Below are 23,955 nucleotides of genomic sequence, written 5' to 3' on the forward strand. Positions count from 1 at the left end.
TGTCGCTATCACATCTGCTCCCACCACATCTCCGGGCAGCGCGTTCCAGACATTCACCACCCGCTGTGTAAAAAAACATGCCTTGCACCTCTCCTCGAAACTATTCCCCACGCACCTTAAAACTATGTCCCCTCGTACTTGACTTTGCAATCCTAGGAAAGAGCATCTGACTATCCACTCTGTCCATGCCACTCATAATCTTATAAACCTCTATCAGGTTGCCTCTCAACCTCCATCGTTACAGTGAGAACAAACCAAGTTTATCCAACCTCTCCTCATAGCTAATGCCCTCCAGACCAGGCAACATCCTCGTAAACCTCTTCGGTATCCTCTCCAAGGCATTCACATCCCTCTGGTAGTCTGATGACCCGAAACGTACACTATATTCTAAATGAGGCCTAACTAAGATTCTGTACATTTGCAGCATGACCTGCCAATTTTTATACTCTATGCCGTGATCGATGAAGGCAAGCATGCTGTATGCCTTCTTGACTACCTTATCCACCTGCGTTGCCACTTTCAGTGATCGTCTACACTTCCCACTAAAGTTGATTGGCCATGCTAAATTAACCCTAGTGTCAGAGGGATTAGCAGAGAAAAGACGTGGGTTTACGGGAATAAGGCCTGGATTGGATTGTGATCGGTGCACACTCAATGGGCTGAATGGCCTCACTCTGTACTGTAGGGATTCTATTCTATGGAGATGTGTGTTAAGTCAGTGAAGATATATCTTCACCGGTGAGAGTAAAGCGATAATACACCGACCTCTTCAGTTGCTCTCTGACCTTACTCTGGGTCAGTGCATAAACAGCGGTGTTGGTACAGGAGCTCAGGTAGAACAGCATTCACCCGCTGAAATCCGCGATAATAACCGGGTGGTTGTAACTTGGGTTAACATGCCTTTTGCAAATCTCCATCAGTAAGAAAATAACGATCTTGGTCATCCACAGAAATATAAAGCTGCCCGACACAACAAACAACAGCATGATGGACCTCCACCTGTTGGCCACCTCTGCGACTTCTCTCTGCCCCCGCGCCCCCCCCCCCTCCTTATTGGGAGCTCAGAGAACCCTGCGGGCTCGATTGGCCAGCACAATGTGCCTGGCGGTCAGAGCGTTGAGCAACATGATCAGCAGATAGGGGATGAATGAGTTCAGCAGGTGGTGAAGCCAGAAAAACAGCACCCACCCTGGCAAGGTGAAGAACTCTAGTCTGGTGGCACAGCCCCAGGGTACACCACCCAATGTGACGTAAGGCTTGAACTTGAAGTATAAAGGTACATTCCTCAAAATGTTCACCAGGCAGACGATCACCGCCACTGCTGTCATCTGGGTCCAATATCGAGCTTTCAGATGGTGCCAACAAATGGCCACATAACGGTCAATGGTGAAATTTATGGTGATCCAGACTGAAAAGTCTATGGCAGTGTCGCCCAACATAGCGTTAGTGCTACACACCGCCATGTAGAACAGGAATGTGAACGGGAACTAGATGCGACAGAGGGTGTTGAGTATGACATTGAAGGAAATGACCAGTAGATCCGCTGTTGCCATGCAGACCAGGTAGAGAGAAACACCTTTCCCAATGCCGCAATTTCCCCGAGACAGGATCACGACCGTCACCACGTTAGCTGGGAGATAAATTGAGAAGCTGTCTCACCATCGAATCCCGACAGTGCAGAAGGAGGCCATTCAGCCCATCGAGTCTGTACCAACCACAATCCCACACAGTCCCTATTCCATAACCCCATGCATTTAGCGTAGCTCGTCCCCCTGACGCTGAGAGGCAAATTACAACAGCCAATCCAACTAACCAGCACATCTTTGAACTGTGGAAGGAAACCGGAGCACCCGGCGGAATCCCACGCAGACATGGGGGTGAATGTGCAAACACCACACAGTCAGTGTCCCAAGCTGGGAATCAAACCAGGGTCACTGGCGCTGTGAGGCACCAGTGCTAACTATTGTGCCACCATGCCGTCTCAGTGGAGGCGATGGAGAAATGTGATGCACCAAAGTTACCACAATTTGACCCAGCAAAAAGCAGACTCATCAAGTAAAATAAAACGCGGACCAATGGCCAGTGGTATTATTGCCAGAATATTAAGACAGAAACTCATTTAATGTGCTCGGGACCCGCGTTCAAATCTTGTCATGGCAGCAGGTGGAATTTGAATGCAATAATAAAAATCTGGAATGAAGAATCTACTGATGACCATGAAACCATTGTTGGAAAAACCCATCTGGTTCACTCGTGTCCCTTTTGGGATGGGAACCTGCTGTCCTTAACTGGTCTGGCTGGGGCGGCATGGTGGCACAGTGGTTGGCATTGCTGCCCCACAGCGCCAGGGACCTGGGTTCAATTCCGGCCTCGGGTCACTGTCTGTGCGGAATTTGCACGTTCCTCAGTAAAAATAACTGGAATTAAGAACTTCCTGATGACGATGAAACCATTGTCGATTGTCAGAAAAAGCCATCTGGTTGACTAATGTCCTGGAGGGATGGAAATCTGCTGTTCTTACCCGGCCTCGGTCACTGTCTTTGTGGAGTTTGCACTGCCCCGTGTCTGCGTGGATTTCCTCTGGGTGCTCCGTTTCCTCCCACAGTCCAAAGATATTCTGGTTAGGTGCATTGTCCGTGCTAAATTGCCCCTTATTGTCAGGGGCTAATGCACAGGTGCTGTTTAGGGGATGGGGCCTGGGTGGAATTGTGTTTGATGCAGATTCGATGAGCCAAATGGCCTGCTTCTGGACTGCAGGATTCCATGAATCCATTTTGGTTTTGGCAAGGCATGGCACTTTCTGTGGTGTGCACACTGTAACTTGTTAAAACTCATTTCAGTTTCAGATTATTTGTCAGTGTCAGAAGTAGGCCTACATTCACACTGCAATGACGTTATTGTGAAAACAGCCTCGTCGCCACACTCTGAAGCCTATTGAGGTACACCGAGGAAGAATTTCGCTTGGCAATGCCCCTAACCAGCACGTTTTTCAGTCTGTGCAAGGGAACAGGAGCACTTGTGGAATGTGGGTAACTTTGGCTGGGCCGGCGTTTATCACACATCCCTAGTTGCCCAAAGGCATTTGAGGGTCAACGACATCGCTCTGGGACTGGAGCCACTTGTAGGACAGATCAGTTTAGGACGGCAGATTTCCTTCCCCAAAGGACATCAGTGAACCAGATGGGTTTTTCCAACAGTCCACAATTATTTCATGGTCATCAGCGGATACTTAATTACAGATATTTTTTGTTGAACTCAAATTCTACCACCTGCCATGGAGGGATTCGAACACGATTCCCAGCACATTAGTTGAGTTCCTGGATTAATACTCCAGCGATAATACCACAAGGCCATCGCCTTTTAATACTAGGTGTTTATTGAATTCAAATTTTACCATCTGCCATGTGGGATTTGAACCTGGGTCCCCAGATCTCGCCCTGGGTCACTGGGTTACTCGCCCAGTGATAATACCACGATGCTATTCCCCCCCCCCCCCCCCCGGCACTCAGATCCGGGGATAAGAATTAAACCCGGAATCTTGCGACTCAAGAGGCGCGGATTGTCACTCACTGAGCCACGACGACTGGCTGGAAAGGTATTTTTTGCCACAACAATGGGACGGCACTGAGAAAGCTGGGTTGAGTGATAAGAAGATTCTGTCACTGTGCCATCCACTAACCCTGATAACGGTGAGGTTCACAGAATGAAGAACTAGAGGCATCAGACTCAAAATGAAAGAGGACGATTAGAGAGAGAGGGAGTAAGTGAGCTTCCATCTCAGTGAAAGGTATGAGGTTTTCTAACTCACACCCCCTGGTATTGGCTGACGCAACAAACATTCCAACATCCCTGATGAGGCTACACATGGGATCAAAGAGGACCAGTGGATACCGGAGCAGTTAAATAAATAAGATTCCAAGTGGGACTACAGTATAAACGCTACTGTGGTCTGGCCATGATGAGCAGCCAATTAAATCTATAATGCAACAGGCAATACATTACTGATTCGGTCCTCACTCTGATAGAAGTGTGGACGGAGAACGAATGGCTATAACAATAATTTTACAACAATAATGGCAAAACTGGCTTTATAGTGGCTTTTCTGGCTGAGAGTGAAGCATGCTGGGATTTTTGGTCAATTTATGGATTAAAACCAGATGCAGATCAAAAAGAGGCTCTTGAATGGCAGTTGTGTAATCTGAAACTTCCCAGATAGGAGAAATTGTTTATATTAACCCAGACACTGTGTCTCTGATTTATATGGCTGCTCCGTAAGGTACATATCAAATGAACAAAGCGTAATGTCGTCGATCAACAGAAATTTCATTGGATGTTCGAGCCATGTGACCTGTTTCTGGTCGCAAAGTTGGCCAGATGACAGAGATTCTTCCAGAAGTGGAGAATTGTGGATAAAAAGACATGTTTAGCCTTTTGTTGGCAGCGATAACTCGAAGCCACCAACTATCACAAGAAGAAGTGTATCCTGAAGGATGCTTCAGCGAAGGAGAAGATAGATTCTACATCGAGGATATTTCTTGGCCAAGGTGTTCCTAAACTCAGTAGTATCTATTTTCAGTTAAATACTAAAAGTTGATATTTAGTTAGAGTTGATGTTCAGTTAAAGTTAAAGTTCAGTAAAGGGCTAATGAGTTGTAACTGGTTATTTTTGAGTTGGTACTAGAAGTGTTAAATAAAGAAATAATTGAATTACTGAACAAAAGAAAAAGGAACAAAGAACAATACAGCACAGGAACAGGCCCTTTGGCCCTCCAAGCCCGCGCCGCTCCCTGGTCCAAACTAGACCAATCTTTTGTATCCCTCCATTGCCACTCCATTCATGTGGCTATCTAGATAAGTCTTAAACGTTCCCAGTGTGTCCGCCTCCACCACCTTGCCCGGCAGCGCATTCCAGGGCCCCACCACCCTTTGTGTAAAATACGTCCTTCTGATATCCATGTTAAACCTCCGCCCCCCACCCACGGCCTCACCTTGAACCTATGACCCGTCGTGAACGTCACCACCGATCTGGGAAAAAGCTTCCCACCGTTCACCCTATCTATGCCTTTCATAATTTTATCCACCTCTATTAGGTCACCCCTCATCCTCCGTATTTCCAGTGAGAACAACCCCAGTTTACCCAATCTCTCCTCATAACTAAGCCCTTCCATACCAGGCAACGTCCTGGTAAACCTCCTCTGCACTTTGTCTAAAGCCTCCACGTCCTTCTGGTAGTGTGGCGACCAGAACTGGGCGCAGTATTCCAAATGCGGCCAATACAACGTTCTATACATGTGCAACATCAAACGCCAACTTTTATACTCTATGCCCCGTCCTACAAAGACAAGCATGCCAAATGCCTTATTCACAACCTGCTCCACCTGTGATGTCACCTTCAAGGATCTGTGGACTTGCACACCCAGGTCCCTCTGCGTATCTACACTCTTTATGGTTCTGACATTTATCGTATAGCTCCCCCGTACGGTCGTTCTAACAAAATGCATCACTTCGCATTTATCTGGATTGAACTCCATCTGCCATTTCTTTGCCCAAATTTCCAGCCTATCTATATACTTTTGTAGACTTTGACAATGTTCCTCACTATCTGTAAGTCCAGCCATTTTCGTGTCGTCCGCAAACTTACTGATCACCCCAGTTACACCTTCTTCCAGACCGTTTATATAAATCACAAACAGCAGAGGTCCCAATACAGAGCCCTGCGGAACACCACTAGTCACAGGCATCCAGCCGGACAAAGACTCTTCCACTACCTCCCTCTGTCTTCTGTGACCAAGATGTGGAGATGCCGGCGTTGGACTGGGGTAAGCACAGTAAGAAGTCTCACAACACCAAGTTAAAGTCCAACAGGTTTATTTGGTAGCAAATACCATAAGCTTTTGGAGCGCTGCCCCTTCGTCAGATGAATTGAAAATCTGTTCTCCAACAGTGCACAGATACACAAGCTGAGACCAAGCCAGTTCTCCACCCATCTAGCCACCTCCCCCTTTATCCCATGAGATCCAACCTTTTGCACCAACCTACCATGAGGGACTTTGTCAAACGCTTTACTAAAGTCCATAGAGACGACATCCACGGCCCTTCCCTCGTCAACCATTCTAGTCACTTCTTCAAAAAACTCCACCAGGTTCGTGAGGCGGGACCTCCCTCTCACAAAACCATGCTGACTATCGTTAATGAGTTTATTCCTTTCTAAATGTGCATACATCCTATCTCTAAGGATCCTCTCCAACAACTTCCCGACCACGGACGTCAAGCTCACGGGCCTATAATTTCCCGGGTTATCCTTCCTCCCCTTCTTAAATAACGGGACCACATCAGCTATCCTCCAATCCTCTGGGACCTCACCTGTGTCCAGTGTCGAGACAAAGATTTGCGTCAGAGGCCCAGCTCTGGTCCCCCTGAGCAGCCGGGGATAGATTCCATCAGGCCCTGGGGTTTTATCAGTCTTTATATTCCCTAAAAAAGCTAACACTTCCTCCCTTGTCATGGAGATTTTCTCTAATAGGGCCAACACTCCCCTCCGAGACACTTCCAGTCAACACATCCCTCTCCTTTGTGAATACCGATGCAAAGTATTCATTGAGGATCTCCCCTAATTCTTTGGGCTCTCAGCATAATTCCCCACTTTTGCCCCTGAGAGGTCCGATTTTTTGGCTGACAACCCTTTTGTTCCTACCGTATGAATAAAATGCCTTCGGATTCTCCTTAATCCTGTCTGCCAAGGACATTTCGTGACCCCTATTTGCCCTTCTAATTCCTCATTTGAGTTCTTTCCTACTTCCTTTGTATTCCTCGAGAGCTCCCTCCATTTTAAGCTGCCTGGACCTAACGTACGCCTCTCTTTTCTTTTTGACCAATGCCTCAATTTCCCTGGTGATCCACAGTTCTCAAATCCTACCCTTCCGATCATTCTTTTTTACAGGCAAATGCCTATCCTGCAGCCCTAACAACTGTTCCTTAAAAGACTCCCACATGCCAGATGTGGAATTACCCTCAAACAGCCTCTCCCAATCAAAAGCTGCCAATTACTGCCTCACCCCACTAAATGTAGCCTTCCCCCAATCCAACACCTTACCCTTGGGACACCACTCAATCTTTTCCATCACTATCCTAACGCTAACAGAATTCTGGTCACTATTTGCCGCATGTTCCCCTCCCGAAACTTTGAAGACCTCACCGGGCTCATTCCCCAGTACTAGGTCCAGTATAGCCCCCTCTCTCGTCGGGCTATCGACATATTGTTCCAAAGAACCTTCCTGTCCGCATTTTACAAATTCCTCCCCATTCAGACTCCCAGCCCTACGCGATTCCCAGTCGATACCAGGGAAATTCAAGTCTCCCACGACAACAACCCGATTGTTCCTGCACCTTTCCATTATCTCCGGACACATCCGTTCCTCCACTTCCCTTGGGCTGTTGCGGGGCCTGTAGTATACCCCCAACATAGAGACTGCGCCCTTCCTGTTTCTGAGCTCCACCCACAGAGACTCATAACACGACCCCTCTGAATTGTCCTCCCTCTGCACCGCTGTAATATGCTCTCCAACTAATACTGCTACTCCCCCACCTCTTTTGGTCCGCTTTTGGTTAGTTTTATTCGTTCTTTTTATTCATTCGTGGGCCATGGGCGTCGCTGGCTGGCCACCATTTATTGCCCGACCCTCGTTGCCCTTGAGAAGGTGGTGGTGATCTGCCTTCTTGAATCGCTGCTGTCCATGCTCTGTGGGTTGATCCACAATGCTGTTATGGAGGGAATTCAAGGATTTTGACCGAGCGACTGCGAAGGAATGGTGATATATTTCCAAATCAGGATGGTGAGGGTCTGGGAGGGGAACTTGCAGGTGCTTGTGTTCCCATGTATTTGCTGCCATTGTCCTTCGAGATGGAAGTGGTCGTGGGTTTGGAAGGTGCGGTCTAAGGATCTTAGGTGAATTGCTGCAGTGCATCTTGTAGATAGTTCACGCTGCTACTGAGCATCGGTGGGGGAGGGAGTGAATGTTTGTAGATGTGGTTCCCATCAAGCGGGCTGCTTTTTCCTGGATGTTGTCAAGCTTCTTGAGTGTTGTTGGAGCTAAGAATAATAAGCAAATAAAATAAAAAATAGAACTTAGAAAAGTTACAACCATTGAAGAGTTACACCCAACCATCAAGAGGAAGGGGTTTTAATTTGTCTCCATCTATATAAGCATTGGCATAACCCCTCAGTTTCAGTGTAATCAGTGTTATATTAATAACCTCACAGATAGCTACAGATATTATAAACGAGAGTGTTAATTTATTTGCCATACACACAACTCATGGGAGGAGGTTGGCAATGTCGCCCCCGGTGCACTAATCCAGTGGAAGAAAGATAAAGAAAGATTTGCTGGACAAAGACCACAGAGAGAATAGTGACTGCGATGCGGGAGGCCAATGTTGTATTCCTTCATATGGTCCAGCAGAGTGGAATGATGCTGGATAATACACTCTTCCATGGAGCTGACTGCCACAATGTTGCAGACGCATGGAACTGAAGCAGACTTCAGAGCAATGATACAAATTCTACCAAAACAGTGTTGAAGGGGCCATGTATTCAGCAAGGCACATCCCCTATTTCGTTCTGCTTAATATATGGAACAAGGGCAGACTGAGGATCCTCAGTATCAGAAGACAATATGACTAGTTCCACCAGCTAGAACTTCAAGTCACCTGAATTCAACCTCTCCAATCTGACTAGGAAAAAGGGATGTTGCCTTCTATTATGGTCCATGAGATTGTTAAGATTTCAACCATTCAGTCTAGCATGGAGGTTCTGAGGTCCTTTGTCCCCGCAGACAGAAGTGGTCCGGATGCCCAGGGCCTGGTTTATTCAATATATATGGCCGTCGTTTAGCTCCCTTCGAATTTAGTCTCTGCATCCCACAAGGGACTGTTCGGGTCTCTTCAGAGACAACAGGTGGCACGGTGGCACAGTGGGTTCGATTCCCGGCTTGGGTCACTGTCTGCATCGAGTTTGCACGTTACCCCCGTGTCTGCATGGGTTTCCTCCAGGTGCTCCGTTTGCCTCCCACAGTCCAAAGATGTGCGGGTTAGGTGGATTGGCCATGCTAAATTGTTCCTTAGTGTCAGTGGGGCTAGCTAGGGTAAATGCATGGGGTTATGGGGAGAGGTGTGGGTGGGATTGTGGTCAGTGCAGACTCGATGGGCTGAATGGCCTCTTTCTGCGCTATAAGATTCCATGATTCTATGATAGCGATGTGTCAGCTCTTGTGAAACTGTAATTAATGCAACTGTAACTCATATTGTTCCAGGGTCAAAGACAGGCATATCTTTCGCCGTTTTTACCAGGGTCCGTGACAATGTTTGAAAATTTTAGAAATTATCCATCGGGATTTCAATATATTTATAGATTTAAAGAATATATTAATTCTGATTGGCTAGAGTTCCATTTACTGATAGACTGTTGGCAATACATTCTCTAATACAAAGTTTCTGCCAGTTTGAAGAACAGATATTTCCGAAATTGGAAGCCAATGATCTCTGTTCTCATCAGGGATCTGATCAATGAGATTGTTCTATTCGCAGTGCCGGCTCCAGCCAGCAGACGGCGACAATGTGACAGAGGGTAAGCTCTCCCAGCTGCTGCAGCTCTACCCCCTGTGGGCAATAATCTGAAACTGCACATGGTCGAGTGGAAAAGCCTTGTGTTCATGGAAGGTCAGCTATAAACCGTTGAGGTTTCTGTGGAATCTGTCAAGAATTGAGCATAAAAAGGAGCTGAAATCCACAGCTGGGCCACAGACATCTGTGTGGCTGGCTCTTAAAGCCTCCTGGGCCCTTTCCGGGATTTAGTACATGGATAGACAGCAGTGAACCCATCTCTCACAATCCGTGTTATAATCTTGCTGGAGTCTAATTAGTCTTTCAATATTTTAACCTGTCTCCAACACATCCATAATCTATCGGTGACTCTCCTCATTACCCTGAGTGACAACAGCCATCCCCGTTAATATTCCTCACCAATTACACTTCTTTTTATTGATTCGTGCGACATGGGTGTTGCTGGCTGGCCAGCATTTATTGTCCGTCCCTAGTTGAGAAGGTCGTGGACAGCTGCCTTCTTGAATCGCTGTAGCCCACGTGCTGTGGTTTGACCCGTTAGGGAGCGGATTCCAGGATTTTGACCCAGCGACTGTGAAGGAATGATGATATATTTCCAAGTCAGGATGCTCAGTTTCTCGGAGGGGAACCTCCAGGTCCTGGTGTTCCCAGGTATCTGCTGCCCTTGTCCTTCGAGATGGAATTGATCATGGATTTGGAAGATGCTGTCTGAGGATCTTTGGTGAGTTTCTGTGGTGCATCTTAAAAGTTTAGCGTTGTGAAGTTTAATTTGTTAGTCGCAAGTAGGCTTACATTAACATTGCAATGAATTTACTGTGAAAATCACCGAGTTTCCACACTCCGGCGCCTGTTCCGGTGCACTGAGGGAGAAGTCAGCATGGCCAATGCACTTAACCAACACGTCTTACGGACTGTGGGGGGAAACGGAAGCATCCGGAGGAAACCCACGCAGACATGTGGAGAACGTGCAGATTCCACACAGACAGTAACAAAGTCGGGAATCGAACCTGGGTTCCTGGCAATGTATGGCAGCAGTGCGAACCATTGTGCTACCGTGCCATCCAGATGTTCGATGGTACACACTGCTACTACTGAGCGTTGCGGGGAGAGGGAATGATTATTTATGGATTGGGTGACAAACCAGCAAGGCTTCTCTGTCTGGGATGGTGTTGAGCTTCTTGAGTGTTCTTGGAGCTGTACTCATCCAGTCGAGTGGGGAGTATTCCATCACACTTCTGACTTGTATTTTGTAGACGGTGGACACGCTTTGAGGAGTCAGGAGGTGAGCTACTTGCTGCAATGTTCCTCCCCTCTGACCTGCTCATGTAGCCATTGTGTTTATGTGATGAGTCCAGTTGACTTTCTGATCAATGGTAACTCCAAAGGATGTTCTCAGTGGGGGATTCAGTGATGGTAACACCATTGAATGTCAAGAGGCGGTGGTTAGAGTGTATCTTATTGGTGATGGTCATTGCCTGGCATTTGTGTGGCGTGAATGTTACTTGCCACTTGTCAGCCGAAGCCTGGAGCCCGGGAGATCGGATTTAAATTGTTTATTCTTGATACAATGGATCCCTGGTGCCAATCTCTCACTTTATGCAGGCAGGAGGGAACCTGTTGGGGGTAAATAATTATTTCTCATTTATTCAGCCATTCGCATGAGCACCAGTCATCTCAAAGCTCTTCACATTCTGTGAAATTCATGGTGACAGATAGTCCCCGCTGCGAAGCAGGAAACGCAGCAGCCAATGTGGGCACCACAAGATCCCACACACACAGCAGTGTGATCATGAGGCTCTGTTTCTGGGATAGTGACAGATATTGCGCCAGGACTCTTGGAGGGGAGGAAGAATTTTGCAGCTGTTCTTTGAGATTGTTCCGCTGGATCATTCCCAGCTCCCTCAGCGGAACGGAGAGGGTGGTTTTATATCTCATCCAAGATGTGCCACATTCAAACAGTGCAACATTTGCTGGGTGCTGAATTGCAGTGTCTGCTTGTACATCTCAAGCCCTGTTCTGGGATTTGAATTCCTAACCCTGTGTTTCCAAGGCAGGCTTGTTACCCACTGAGCCACGGCAAACAGGCTTCTGTCTCGTCGTTCCAACACATTGTCATCTTGCTGAATTCTGGTCGCCACACTACCAGAAGTATAAAGAGACTTTGGAGAGGGTACAGAAAATATTTCCGAGGATGTTGCCCATTGCCGAGGACATTAGCTTAGAGGAGAGGTTGGAGAAACTCGTTTTGTTCTCATTGGAATGACGGAGGTTGAGGGGAGACCTGATAGAAGTCTACAAGATCATGAGACGCATGGACAGAATGGATAGTCAGAAGCTTATTCCCAGTCTGGAAGAGTCAATTACAAGGGGGCACAGTTTGAAGGTGGGAGGGGCAAAGTTTAAAGGAGATGTACGAGGCAAGTTTCTTCACACAGAGAGTGGTGGGTGACTGGAACTCGCTGCTACGGGAGGTACTGGAAGAAAATACGATCATGATTTTTGAGGGGTGTCATGACAAATACGTGAATAGGAAGGGAATAGAGGGATATGGTCCCCGGAATGGTAGGGGGTTTCACTTCAGTCGGGCAGCATGGTTGGTGCAGGGTTGGAGGTTCGCAGTGTCTGTTCCTGTGCTGTAATTGTCTTTGTTCTTTGTTCTTTGAATCTATATTCCCTGAATGTTTATGCAGTTTGCGTTACAACAATTTTAATGTAAATATCTTTTTGCCAGGACAAAATTTGAATATTAACGAGAAATAGACAACATGGGGCGAGGAGGTTCCCGTCCTGCCCACCACAGAAATAGTAGCGAGCGGCGGGGCGGGGCGGGGCGGGGCGGGGGGAGGGGGCTGGGGGGTGCAGACCATGCAAAGTTCCATTGACGTCGGGCGGGATTTTCATCTTCCCATCGTCAGGATAGCGGGAAAGAAATTATCGGCTGCAACACGGGAACAACAATTTGTACCGCATGGGAAGAGAGCGGTGATTGGTGGCGTCTGACTGGAGGAACGGTCACCATGGAGAATGCAGCATGGGCCAGTTAACATCCCAGCGCTTTGTCAAACGGGGCAGGTTGATTCTGATTGGTCAAGATACTGACCTGAGGAATGAACCAACGAATAGCTGTCCCCTGATTTAATTTTATCCCTTGATATATGAAAGGCACAATGTTTGGCAGTTCAAGAGAAACACCAAAAGAAAAGGAGATGGCCACCTGTGCCTCAACCGTTTACGCCAATACATATCCCCAATGTCAGAGGGTGCATCACTCGACACACAGCATCAGCTGCGACTCGATGTGGTAAAACATCACACAGGGAGAATTGTTCCCGACTTTGCTGATTGAGAAGCCAGGTCTCTGACACAGAGAGAAACATTCTCAGGATTTTCACTCAACCCCAGGACTCAGTGAGTAATGTCACTCTGTCCGAAAAGGTGTTTTGTCGGGGGGAAATCATTAACTGCGTACGATTGGGGAATTCTGCAGCAATAACTTGCATTTATATAGCAACCTGAATGTTATAAAAGATCCCAGTGGCCCTTAACTGGAGAAACTATTGAAGAAAGCATCAGCCAGAGACACATAAGGGGATATAAAGACCAGGGGCCCAGACAGCTGGCAAAAAGTTGTTGATTTTAAGAAGTGACTGAAGGGAGGAGTGAGTATGAGAAACAGAGATGTGGAAGGTTTAGGGGGGGAATTCCAGAGCTTAGGGCCCTCTCCCCAGGCAGCTGAAAGCACAGCCGCCAGTCGTGGAGCGATGGGAATCGGGGGATCATCAGGAGGCCAGAATTGGAGGTGTGCAGAGATCTTGGAAGGTTGTAGGGGCTGGGGAGGTTACAGAGATAAGGAAGGTTTCAGGTGCTGGAGGCGTTTACAGGTTTGGGAGAGTTGTACGGGCTGGAGGAGGTTACAGATATAGGGAGGATAGGAGGGGCTGGAGGAGGTTAGAGAGATTGGGGGTGTTGTTGGGGATGGAGGACGTCACAAATATCGGGAGGGTTGTAGGGGCTGGAAGAAGTTATTGAGATAGGGATAGTGGAAGGGCTGGAGGATGTTACAGAGAAGGGGAGGGTTGTACGGTCTGGAGGGGGTTACAGAGATTGCGGGTGTTGTTTGGGATGGAGTAGTTTACAACCGTAGGGAGAGTTGTCGGGTTGGAGGAGGTTACAGAGATAGGGAGTTTGGTAGGGGTTGTAGGAGGTTGCAGAAATAGGGAAGAGTGGAGGGGCTGGTGGGCTTGTCAGAGGTGGGGAATATTGTAGGGATACATAACATATACATATGGGCGGCACGGTAGCACAGTGGTTAGCACCGCTGCTTCACATCTCCAGGGACCTGGGTTCGATTCCCAGCTTGGGTCACTGTCTGTGTGAAGTTTGCACATTCTCCCCGTGTCTGCGTGGGTTTCCTCCGGGTGCTCCGGTTTCCTCCCACAGTCCAAAGATGTGCGGGTTAGGTTGATTGGCCATGCTAAAATTGCCCTTTTCGTGTCCTGGGATGCGTACATTGGAGGGATTAGCGGGTAAAATATGTAGGGATATGGGGGGAGGGCCTAGGTGGGATTGTGGTCGGTGCAGACTCGATGGGCCGAATGACCTCTTTCTGTACTGTAGGGTTTCTCTGATTCTACGATTCTATAACTGGGTATCAATCCCTTCGTCAATAACCGTTCTGAATCCTAATTTATTCAGTGATTAACCAGAAGTGTAAAATGCAAACAAAATGGTTGATCCAAAATTAGTGCAAGAATTCGACTGGAAAAAAACAAACATACCTCATTGTTCCTGAATGTCCTTTTGGGGAATGCCGCACCCACGTTGTTCCATTTCCATGAGGAATATGTTGGGGCTGAGGGAATGTACAATGAGGTAAGGACTTATTCTTAATGAGTGTGTTCAGTACACTGGAACTAACACTGACTGTCACGAAGGGTTTACCATCCTGTATAAGTCAGGTACTGATTTCAATTGAGGATCTGAGACCAGACTCCAATCCCGTCTGTCAGAGTCAGTGAATGAGATCACCCATCGTTCCACAATGGAAGGACCAATCATTCTACTGATCGAGTTCATTTTCTACCATTTCCTCGTGGTGATCTCTATCCCAGGTGAGGAGAGCTGTCCACCCCGTCAAATGTGATGTTTAGAGTTCTGATGTACTTCACGTGAAGGTATTTGAACGATGGGTGGCACAGTAGCAAAGCGTTTAGCACTGCTGTCTCACAGCTTCAATGACCTGAATTCCATTCCCGAATTGGGTCACTGTGCGGAATCTGTATGTTTTCCCCCGTGTCTGCGTGGCTTTCCTCCGTGTGCTCCTGTTTCCTCCCACAAGTCTGAATGATATGCGTGTTGGGTGCATTGGCCATGCTAAATTGCCCCTGAGCATCCTTGGATGTGTAGGATAGAGGGATGAGCAGGCTAAACATATGGGGTTACGGGGATAGGGTCTGATTGGGATTGCCGACGGTGCAGACTCGATGGACGGAATGGCCTTCTTCTGCACTGTAGGGGTCCTATGATTCGATGATGACTTTCTAACTGGAGTTTTCGATACCTTCGGAAAGGCGGAGAGGGAGATTGATTGGGAGTGGAGACAGGGATGGCAAACTCCAGCTGTGTGTGGAGAGATTCAACACGTTATGCGTTCTCCTTTCATATTATGAAGAGTGTGGATAGCTGTCTTTCGGAAAGCAAACTGTTATCATTGGGAGCGTGACCGTCAGTCAGACGGACGAGATTTCCGAGGATTGAAAGAAGGGTCTAAAGTGAAATAAGATTTCAGGGACCCGGGTGCGATTCCCGGCTTTGGTCACTGTCTGAGTGGAGTATGCACGTTCTCCCTGTGTCTGCGTGGGTTTCTTCCGGGTGCTCCGGTTTCATCTCAAAACGAGAGACTTGCTGGTTAGGTGCATTGGCCATGCAAATTTCTCGCTCACTGCATCCGAATAGGTGCCAGAGTCTGGGGACTCGGGGATTAGGAACAAAAGGGTTGTCAGGGAAAAAATCGGACCTCTCGGGGACAAAAGTGGGGAATTATGCTTAGAGCCCAAAGAAGTAGGGGAGATCCGAAATGAATACTTTGCGTCGGTATTCACAAAGGAGACGAATGTGTTGACTGGGAGTTTCTCGGAGGGGAGTGTTGAACCGGTGGAGAAAATCTCCATTACAAGGGAGGAAGTGTCAGGTTTGTTCGAGAATATAAAGACTGACAAATCCCCAGGGCCTGATGGAATCTATCCAAGGCTGCTCAGGGAGACGAGAGACGAAATCGCTGGGCCTCTGACGCAAATCTTAGTCTCGTCACTGGACACGGGTGAGGTCCCAGAGGATTGGAGGATAGCTGATGTGGTCCCGTTATTTAAGAAGGGTTGGAAGGATAATTATAGGCCGGTGAGCTTGACGTCCGTGGTGGGGAAGTTGTTGGAGAAGATCCTTAGAGATAGGATGTATGCGCATTTAGAAAGGAATAAACTCATTAACGATAGTCAGGATGGTTTTGTGAGAGGGAGGTCATGCCTCACTAACATGGTGGAGTTTTTTGAAGAAGTGACTAGAATGGTTGACGAGGGAAGGGCCGTGGATGTCGTCTATATGGACTTTAGTAAAGTGTTTGACAAAGTCCCTCATGGTAGGCTGGTGCAAAAGGTTGGATCTCATGGGATAAAGGGGGAGGTGGCTAGATGGGTGTAGAACTAGCTTGGTCACAGAAGACAGAGGGTGGTAGTGGAAGGGTCTTTTTCCGGCTGGAGGCCTGTGACTAGTGGTGTTCCGCAGGGCTCTGTATTGGGACCTCTGCTGTTTGTGATTTATATAAACGATCTGGAAGAAGGTGTAACTGGGGTGATCAGTAAGTTTGTGGACAACACAAAATTGGCAGGACTTGCCGATAGTGAGAGCATTGTCAGAGGCTACAGAAGGATATAGATAGGCTGGAAATTTGGGCAAAGAAATGGCAGATGGAGTTCAATCCTGATCAATGCGAAGTGATGCATTTTGGTAGAACTAATGTAGGGAGGAGCTATACAATCAATGGCAGAACCATAAAGGGTGTAGATACGCAGAGGGACCTGGGTGTGCAAGTCCACAGATCCTTGAAGGTGACGTCACAGGTGGAGAAGGAGGTGAAGAAGGCATATGCCATGCTTGCCTTTATGGGACGGTGCATAGAGTATAAAAGTTGGGGTCTGATATTGCAGATGTATAGAAACGTTGGTTCGGACGCATTTGGAATACTGCGTCCAGTTCCGGTCGCCAGACTACCAGAAGGACGTGGAGGCTTTGGAGAGAGTACAGAGGAGGTTTACCAGGATGTTGCCTGGTATGGGGGGGGGCTTAGTAATGAGGAGAGATTGGGTAAACTGGGGTTGTTCTACCTGGAAAGACGGAGGATGAGGGGAGACTTCATAGAGGTGTATAAAATTATGAAAGGCATAGATAGGGTGAATGGTGGTAAGCTTTTCCCCAGTTCGGTGGTGACTTTCATGAGGGGTCATAGGTTCAAGGTGAAGGGGGGAAGGTTTAACACAGATATCAGACGGACATATTTTACACAGAGGGTGGTGGGGGCCTGGAATGCGCTGCCAGTCAAGGTGGTGGAGGCGGACACACTGGGAACGTTTAAGAATTATCTAGATAGCCATATGAAGGGAATGGGAATGGTGGGATACAAAAGAATGGTCGAGTTTGGACCAGGGAGCGGCATGGGCTTGGAGGGCCGAAGGGCCTGTTCCTGTGCTGTATTGTTCTTTGTTGTTTATTTTCACTGTCGCTGACATGTCCAGCTGAAGACTTGTCTGACTATGCTAGTGGATGGGATATTCTGTACTTAAGAGACTGTATGGACCATTTATCACCCGGTGTCCTGGCTGATGTTTATCACTTGATCAAATCACAAATACAGATTATTCGAATATAATTGCATTCTTGTTTCTGCAATCCTTGTTGTTGCAAAGTTGGCTGCATATTTTTACATTCCAACTGTCACTACAATTCCGATAGTGTTGCGTTGGATGGAAAGTGATTTGAGATGGTCTGGTAGATCGGAAATCCACTTAAATTTCACTTCAACTTCAGGAGGCGTAGTGGAGAACATACCCCGTCTTCATCAACAGTGACGAAGTGAATGGTCGAGACTTCAAGTTTCTCGGTATCCAGATCACCAACAACCTGTCCTGGTCACTCCACGCCGCTGCGATAATTAAGACAGCCCACCAACCGCCTCTACTTTCTCAGGAGACGGAGGAAATTTGGCATATCCACTGCGACTCTTTTCATCTTTTGCAGATGCACCATAGAAAGGACCATTTCTGGTTGTATCACGGCTTAGTGTGGCTCATGCCCCTTTCCAGGACCGCAAAAATCTACAAAGGTTTTTGAACGTAGACTAGTCTATCACGCAAACCGGCCTCCCATCCATTGACACTCTCTACACTTCCTGCTGCCTCGGAAAATCAGCCAGTATAATCAAACACCCCGGACATACTCTTTTCCACCTTCTTATATCGGGAAATCGATACAAAAGTCTGACAGCATGCATCAAACGACTCGAGAACAACTTCTTCCCAGGTTTTGGAATGATCATATCACATATTAAGTTATTCTTTCTCCGCACCCTCACTCTGATTTTAACACTATATTCTGCACCCTCTCCTTTCCTGCTTCCCTATGTATTTTATGAACGGTATGTTTTGTCTGTACAGCTGTGGTTAGCATTCCTTCCTCATTGTGCCAGGGACATGAGTTCGATTCCCTGCTTGGGTGACTGTCTGTGTGGAGTTTGCACATTAACCCCGTGTCTGTGTGGGTTTCCTCCGGGTGCTTCGGTTTCCTCCCTCAGTCCAAAGACGTGCAGGTAGGTGGATTGGCCATGCTTAATTGCCCTGTAGTGTCAGGGCAATTAGCTTGGGTAAATGAATGGGGTTATGGGGATAGGGCTGAGAGCGGATTGTGGTCGGTGCAGACTCAATGGTCCACATAGTCTCCTTCTGCACTGTAGGATTCTGTGATTCTATGAGCACACAAGAAAGAATACTTTTCACTGTATCCCAATGCATGTGACAATAATAAATCAAATCAAATCATATAAGACCATAAGACCATAAGACATAGGAGCGGAAGTAAGGCCATTCGGCCCATCGAGTCCACTCCACCATTCAATCATGGTTGATTTCAACTCCATTTACCCGCTCTCTCCCCATAGCCCTTAATTCCTCGAGAAATCAAGAATTTATCAATTTCTGTCTTGAAGACGCTCAACGTCCCGGCCTCCACAGCCCTCTGTGGCAATGAATTCCACAGACCCACCACTCTCTGGCTGAAGAAATTTCTCCTCATCTCTGTTCTAAAGTGACTCCCTTTTATTCTAAGGCTGTGCCCCCGCGTCCTAGTCTCCCCTGTTAATGGAAACAACTTCCCTACGTCCATCCTATCTAAGCCGTTCATTATCTTGTAAGTTTCTATCAGATCTCCCCTCAACCTCCTAAACTCCAACGAATACAATCCCACGATCCTCAGACGTTCATCGTATGTCAGGCCTACCATTCCTGGGATCATCCGTGTGAATCTCCGCTGGACCCGCTCCAGTGCCAGTATGTCCTTCCTGAGGTGTGGGGCCCAAAATTGCTCACAGTCCTCCAAATGGGGCCTAACCAGTGCTTTATAAAGCCTCAGAAGTACATCCCTGCTTCTGTATTCCAAGCCTCTTGAGATAAATGACAACATTACATTTGCCTTCTTAATTACGGACTCAACCTGCAAGTTTACCTTTAGAGAATCCTGGACTAGGACTCCCAAGTCCCTTTGCACTTTAGCATTATGAATTTTGTCACCGTTTAGAAAATAGTCCATGCCTCTATTCTTTTTTCCAAAGTGTACGACCTCGCACTTGCCCACGTTGAATTTCATCAGCCACTTCTTGGACCACTCTCCAAAACTGTCTAAATCTTTCTGCAGCCTCCCCACCTCCTCAATACTACCTGCCCCTCCACCTATCTTTGGATCATCGGCAAACTTGGCCAGAATGCTCCCAGTCCCGTCATCTAGATCGTTAATATAAATAGAGAACAGCTGTGGCCCCAACACTGAACCCTGCGGGACACCACTTGTCACCGGTTGCCATTCTGAGAAAGAACCTTTTATCCCAACTCTCTGCCTTCTGTCTGACAGCCTATCGTCAATCCATGTTAGTACCTTGCCTCGAATACCATGGACCCTTATTTTACTCAGCAGTCTCCCGTGAGGCACCTTGTCAAAGGCCTTTTGGAAGTCAAGATAGATAACATCCATTGGCTCTCCTTGGTCTAACCTATTTGTTATCTCTTCAAAGAACTCTAACAGGTTTGTCAGGCACGACCTCCCCTTACTAAATCCATGCTGACTTGTCCTAATCCGACCCTGCACTTCCAAGAATTTAGAAATCTCATCCTTAACGATGGATTCTAGAATTTTGCCAACAACTGAGGTTAGGCTAATTGGCCTATAATTTGCCATCTTTTTTCTTGTTCCCTTCTTGAACAGTGGGGTTACAACAGCGATTTTCCAATCCTCTGGGACTTTCCCTGACTCCAGTGACTTTTGAAAGATCATAACTAACTAATATCAAGTCAAATCAAATCAAACCAAATCAAATCAAATTAACAATCCAACTGATTTTCTTTACGTTTATTGATAACACAGCAGCATTTATCGTTGTTATTTCTGTATCATTTCTTACATTCTCTGGCTCCTCTGTTCTCCGTGAAGAGATAATGAGACTGGTGTCAGGGGGATTCGCTCAGTTCAATGTAAGGGGATTACGGGGATAGGGCCAGGGTGGGAATGTTGTCGGTGCAGACTCGATTGGCCAAATGGCCTCCTTCTGCACTGTAGAATTCTATGAGCATGGCAGAAACAATACTTTTCACTGTATCTGAATGCATGGGACAATAATTCATCAAATCAAATTAAATCAAATCCAAATCAAAATCAAAATCGAATCAAGTCAAAATCAAATCAAATTTAGAATCCAGCTAGATTTCTTTACCTTTATTGACAACACAGCAGCAATTATAGCTGTTATTTCTGTATCGTTTCATGCGTTCTCTCGCTCCTGTGTGCTCCGTGAAGAGATAATGAGACCTGACCTTATATTTTTCAGACCACTGCAGACCCAGTCTTTAAATGTGTGCTTCTATAATTGATACAAAAAGAAGCTCACAATAGCTATTGTAACTGGTTATTCCTTCATGTGGTATCATTGTGGTAACATTGTTGCATCATCCCATTCCACAGTTAACAGCTTCTGATCTCAATTCCCCCCGCAGCTAACTTCGTGACGATCACGATCCTGTCTCGGGGAAAGTGCGGCATCAGTCCAGGTGTTTGTCTCTACCTGATCTCCATGGCAACAGCAGACTTAATGGTCGTTGTCGTCTCTAAACTACTTAACTCACTGGGTTCCAGATATTTCCCTTACACATTCCTGTTCTACACGGCGGTGTGCAGCACTGTCACTGTGCTGGGCTACGCCGCTATAGACTGCTCCGTCTGGCTCACCATCGCTTTCACCATGGACCGTTATGTGGCCATTTGTTGCCACAATCTGAAAGCTAGATATTGCACCCAGAAGACAGCGGTGGCGGTAATAACCACCGTCTCCCTGGTGAACATTTTGAGGAATGTTCCTTTTTACTTCAAGTTCCAGCCTTACGGCACATTGGGCAGTGTGCCCTGGGGCTGTGCCACCAGACTAGAATTTTTCACCTTGCCAGGTTGGGTGGCATTTTTCTGGCTCCACCACCTGCTGAACCCATTGATCCCCTACCTGCTGATCCTGTTGCTCAACGCTCTGACCGTCAGGCACATTGTGCTGGCCAACCGAGCCCGCCAGGGTCTCCGGGCTTCCAGTAAGGGGGAGCAGAGAGAAGACGCAGAGGTGGCCAACAGGCGGAGGTCCATCATGCTGTTGTTTGTTGTGTCGGGCAGTTTTATATTTCTGTGGATGACCAAGATTGTTATTTTCTTACTGATGAAGATTTCCAAAAGGCATGTTTACCCGAGTTACAACCACCCGGTTATTATCGCGGATCACACCGGGACAATGCTGTTCTACCTGAGCTCCTGTACTAACACCGCTGTTTATGCACTGACCCAGAGTAAGGTCAGAGAGCAACTGAAGAGGGCGGTGAAATATCCCTTCACTCTCATCTGTGACCAAGTATCTTCACTGAAGTAACACACATGGTTGAAAATAATTGTTGTGCCACCGTGCCACCCACCATAATCTCATTTGGACGCTGAGGTAGAATTTAGCGTGGCCAATCCACCTTACCTGCACATCTTTGGAAGGTGGGAGGAAGCCGGAGCACCCGGAAGAAACCCAGGAAGACACGGGCAGGAGGTGCAGACTCCACACATGAGAACAAATTTAGCATTGGCCGTGCTGAATTCACCCTCAGTGTAACTGAACAGGCGCCAGAGTGTGGCGACTCGGGGATTATCACAGTAACTTCATTGCAGTGTTAATTTCAGCCTACTTGTGACATAAATAAATAAACTTTAACTTTAACCATGTAAAACTTTCCCCTTCTCCTATTGATGCCACACCTGAGAAGTAGCCCAGAAATGTGAATGAAGAGAATGCAGCAAGATATAGGTCGGCTGGAAAATTGGGTGGAAAAATACCATTTGGAATTTAACCCGGACAAATGCGAGGTGATGCACTTTCGTAGATCCAATTCAAGTGGGAGCGAGAAAAGAAATGGCGGAACCATCAGGAGCATAGACACCCAGAGGTCTCGATGTGCAGGTCCACAGATCCTTAAAAGTGGCAGCACATGTGGAAAAGGTGGTGAGGAAAGCATATGGCATGCTTGCCTTCATCAGACGGGAGCTCGAGGATAAATTTTGGCAAATTACGTTGCAGCCATAGAAAACGTTGGTTAGGCCTCATTTGGAATTCTGTGTCCCATTCTGGTCAGCACATTACCAGAAGGACGTGGAGGCTTTGGAGGGAGTAGAGAAAAGATTTACCAGGATGTTGCCTGGTATGGAGGGTATTAGCTATGGGGAGAAATTGAATATACTGGGATTATTCTCCCTGGAAAGACAGAGGCTGTGGGGTGACCTTGAATCATAGAATATAATCCCTACAATGCAGAAGGAGGCTATTTGGCCCATCGAGCCTGCACTGACCGCAATCCCACCCAGGCCCTAACCCCACAACCCCATGCATTTACCTGAGCTAGTCCCTCTGACATTAGGGGCAATTTAGCTTGGCCGATCCACCTACCCGCACATTTTGGATTGTGGGAGGGAACCGGAGCACCCGGTGGAAACTCATGCAGGCAGTGATCCCAGGTGGGAATTGAACCCGTATCCCTGGCGCTGGGAGGAAGGAGTGCCACCGTGCCATCCACAGATGGATATCAACATGAGATAAAGCAGAATAAACTTCCATTTTGTGGGATCAGTGTGTTTATATTGAGAGGAATACAGAGGAAGTGATAGACGCGGAAGCAAAGTTTTATTTTATTTTATTGATTCGCGTCACAAATAGGCTTATGAAGTTACTGTGAAAATCCCCGAGCCACCACAGTCCGGCACCTGTTTGCGTACACTGGGGGAGAATATGGCATGACCAATGCAGCTAACTGGCACGTTTTTCAAACTGTTGGATGAAACCGGAGCACCCGGAGGAAACTGACGCAGACATGGGGAGAACACGGTGGCACAGTGTTTAGCACTGCTGCCTCACAGCGCCAAGGGCCCTGCGTTCCATTCCAGCCTCAGGTCACTGTCTATGTGGACTCTGCATGTTCTCCCCATGTCTGCATGGGTTTCCTCCGGGTGCTCCAGTTTCCTCCCACACCCCAAAAATATGCAGGTTAGTTTTATTGGCCATGCTAAATTGACTCTGGTGTCAGGGGGACCAGGTAGGGTAAATATGTGGGGTTACGGGAATAGAGCCTGGGTAGGATTGTGGTCGGTGCTGACTCGATGGGCCGAATGGCCTCCTTCCGCTTTTTTGGGATAATTTGATTCTATGAGCATGCAGGCTCCACAAAGACAGTGACCCATGGCGCGAATCGAACCTGGGTCCCTGACACTGTGAGGCAGCAGTGGGAACCACTGTGCCACCGTGCGGCACAAGATGGAGAAAGGTGTTATTTTACATTATCCCCTTTGCAAGTTTCAGAAGATTTCTAATGGAGTGACTTCAGGGAATATATCAATAGGATGGGAATAGAGGGATATGGTCCCTGGAAGGGTACCGGGTTCTGGTCAGATGGGAAGAATGGTTGGTTCAGGCTTGGAGGGTCGAAGGGCCTGTTCCTGTGCTGTAATTTTCTTTGT

At 47.4% G+C, this 23,955-nt stretch overlaps 1 protein-coding gene across 1 annotated transcript; it reads left to right on the plus strand.

Annotated features, from left to right (window-relative positions):
* The first annotated feature begins 14,659 nt into the window (after positions 1-14,659).
* LOC144508734 (putative G-protein coupled receptor 139) lies at positions 14,660-21,835 on the plus strand. The gene is made up of 2 exons (XM_078237042.1): positions 14,660-14,729; positions 20,925-21,835. The coding sequence occupies exons 1-2, from the start codon at positions 14,660-14,662 to the stop codon at positions 21,833-21,835; spliced, it is 981 nt and encodes a 326-aa protein (XP_078093168.1).
* The last annotated feature ends 2,120 nt before the right edge of the window (positions 21,836-23,955 follow it).

The sequence above is a fragment of the Mustelus asterias genome, chromosome 20, assembly GCF_964213995.1.
Source record: "Mustelus asterias chromosome 20, sMusAst1.hap1.1, whole genome shotgun sequence".
Taxonomy (NCBI): Eukaryota; Metazoa; Chordata; class Chondrichthyes; order Carcharhiniformes; family Triakidae; genus Mustelus; species Mustelus asterias.

Excerpts from the sequence above, each read along its gene's own strand:
- LOC144508734 (XM_078237042.1), top strand. The coding sequence starts at position 14,660 with ATGGAAGGACCAATCATTCTACTGATCGAGTTCATTTTCTACCATTTC. Across the intron at positions 14,730-20,924 it reads CGTGGTGATCTCTATCCCAG|CTAACTTCGTGACGATCACG; the intron begins GTGAGGAGAGCT and ends TTCCCCCCGCAG.